Here is a 2,999-nt window from a genome sequence, read left to right as displayed (position 1 = left end):
TGCTTTGGCAGCTCTCTAGTCTGTCCCAGAGGTTTGCCAGCAAAAACAATGCTGACATCATAAAATCATCAGGAAATCGAACGATTTAGTAGGCACACTTCAGACTAAACCAGCACAAAGGCTACATGCATCCCTGCTTTGTGGTATTAAGCAAATATGGCATTAATTATTCCAGAGTTCCTCAATGCGCTGGAAACAGAGTAAATTAATCACCTGGAGAGCACTGAAATGCATCTGCATGCAACAGTCACTGCAACTGCAGGCTCACAAATACTTTTTCACAGCAAAATCCCATCCAATCTCTCCTGATGTTACTTGAAGAACTGGATTGAGTTACTGAATAGGATCTGCAATGATTTGTGTTTCAATGAAGAACCTACCACGAGTACTAAAAGACATACCTGTTTTAAAGAAATAATCCCGGCAGTCAAACACAAGGCAAAATACATCATAAAAGTGAAAACCTGCACATGGATTTTATGGGATTCGGTCAATGTTAATATTAAAGGACATCTCACTGCTTTCCTTGAAATATTTTCAACTGGATGCTGGGAATGAGACGTGTCTCCATCTTACCAATACAAAACCTGGCTAACAGATCTTTGTTATACTCCAGTTTCCCTTGTGGTTATACACAGGAACACTACCACCAATTACTGCACTAGGTAAATCACACAGGTACAAAATATTTACAGCTTGTAAAGCTGTTGTTGTTGTTGTAAAATAATTAAAAGTAACCTTTTATTAAATATGATGCTGTTAGCTCCACACAAGTTAGCAAAAGGAGCTGGTACTTTCAGGCACAAAAACCTCGAACATTATTTGCACCAATATGATTCAAAATTGATGTAACCATCCTACACTTGTACTGGGCAAAGGGCTGTTTCTTCCTACTGGGATTTTCACTGGTCCTTTCTGGCAGTGGAAGGAAAACTGCAAATCTAACAATTCCCTGTTCCGGTTTTTAATTAGACTTTAAGAAAAATACTACAAAACTAACCATGCTCTGTCCAACAGGGTACAAAACTCTTTATTCACCAATAAGTTAAGTGTTGTTATAAATAGGTGTTCTAGTCTTTTGTACTCTGTGTTGAGTATGAAGCCAAGATCCCATTATTCCTCAGACTCTGATCCCTCCTCGTCCTGGCTGATCTGGAAGTAGCGCAGTTCGTACGTCTCCTTGTCAGAGGCAACGACACGGAGCCAATCCCGAAGGTTGTTCTTCTTGAGGTACTTCTTGGTGAGGTATTTGAGGTACCTTAAACACAGGAATTTCACATTACAACCTTCTCACTGAACAACCCTTGCTGCTGCCTGCACTCCACCCAAGACATAGCTCTAGCAGGGCAACAACCCAGTAACTATACCCAGAGACAGAAAATTAGCATATACAACAGGCAATAAAAGGATATTTTCATCATAAGAATTTATTATTTGATGGTTTTTGACTATATAGCAAAATGCCAGTAACTCAAAGCATTGATAAGGGGTTCTAAACCTTGATCTAACATAAGAGATACTGGTGAACCTCCATCAGATGCAGGGAAGGACCTGTACCATCACTGCACTCACCTGTTCTGTGTCCTAACAAAGCACTTTAAGGCTTCCTTGGACTTTAGAGGTTCTTTTGCAACAACACATATTGCACACATACATTTTAACACAGTCAAGTAATCGAACAGCCACTTGTGACCTGAATTCAGTCTGACTGTGACAGGTTCACCTTCCCCCAATACACTTCTAACAACCTATATGTAAAGTATCTCTGTATGAACATGCTCAGAGCATCAATTTGCAATCAAGCCCTGAGTTTTAAAAAGCAGGTTTTAAAATACCTAATATGATAAAATCTGCTATAATTAAGTGTTTCACTAATATTTACAAGTGCTATGAAGGTTAGAGCTAACACCTCTGTAAGTATCAGAAGTGCATTAATTGAAGTTTCTTCTGCAGACAAGAACTGAATATTAATGTGCATTTTTAGGGACCTGGTTTAGTGGTGGATTTGGCAGTGTCAGGTTTATGTCTCGACTTGATGATCTGAAGATCTTTTCCGACCTAAATGACTCTCTGATTTTATGTTCAACACAGGACAGTTCAAAACCCTCTATCACAAACACAACAGAAGGAAACCAGTGCCAACCTTTTGGAAAATTGCTTCTCAGATGTCACTGTGATCTTGTTCTTCAGACGTTCAATGTGAACAGTGTTCCCCAAGTTTCCAGTCTTTCCATTGACCTTAACCTTCTCCTTTAGGAACTGCTCCTGTTTCAACATTAAGGCAATAGAACACTAGGGAATGGCACCCTAGGTATGAACTAGGGAAGGGACCCTAGCCATGTAGCAATGTTAAACACACAGTTTGCTTATGCCCTGATACAAAATATTTACAATGCAGACAGATTTTATAGCATGTAATTACAAAAATCACCTGAACAGAATTTAAGACAGTTCTATTCATGGACACATATGAACCATCTGGCTATAAAAGACATCCATGTAACTTCTTTTAAAGAACAGCTGCTGATTTCACCAATCTGAAACTTAACTTTTCAGCTGTATTTAACTGTATAGCGACTGCATTACATTAAGGCTTTTATCACACTATGCACCACAAGTATGAGCATGACTACAACTTACAAAATTCCCAGAGTCAAAGATTCCATCTTCCACAGGATGGGTCAGGTCAAGGCAAAACTTCCAGGTCGACTTTTTAGATTTTCTGTCTTTTTGCTAAAGTACCAAAAAAAAAACCCAAAAAACCAACCCAACATTAACAATCCACATTGGAAAAAGCTTTTATCCGGGGGAGAACAGGGAGAAGGGGGTACAGAGGGCAGTGGGGGACACACAGGAGGAGGGAGGGGATACATGACAGGGAACAAGAGGTCAAAGGGTAGTTGGGACGCACAGGGTGGGGGGTGACATAGCAGTGGGTGACACACAGCAGAGGAGTAGTGAGACACGACAGGGGGTGACACACGGCGGGGAACGGGGAT

General features: G+C 40.3%; 1 protein-coding gene across 1 annotated transcript; it reads right to left on the bottom strand.

Annotated features, from left to right (window-relative positions):
• Positions 1 to 1,004: 1,004 nt before the first annotated feature.
• RPL22L1 (ribosomal protein L22-like 1) lies at positions 1,005 to 2,733 on the bottom strand (the record flags this gene model as incomplete). The annotated part of the gene is made up of 3 exons (XM_009075534.1): positions 1,005 to 1,258; positions 2,144 to 2,265; positions 2,641 to 2,733. Coding segments are annotated over 3 exons (360 nt in total), but the record flags the coding sequence as incomplete, so codon positions are not given.
• Between the last annotated feature and the right edge of the window lie 266 nt (positions 2,734 to 2,999).

The sequence above is a fragment of the Acanthisitta chloris genome, unplaced genomic scaffold (genome assembly GCF_000695815.1).
Source record: "Acanthisitta chloris isolate BGI_N310 unplaced genomic scaffold, ASM69581v1 scaffold40895, whole genome shotgun sequence".
Classification (NCBI taxonomy): domain Eukaryota; kingdom Metazoa; phylum Chordata; class Aves; order Passeriformes; family Acanthisittidae; genus Acanthisitta; species Acanthisitta chloris.
The sequence above is the reverse complement of the archived record's forward strand: the minus strand, read 5'-3'. Positions and strand labels throughout refer to the sequence as shown.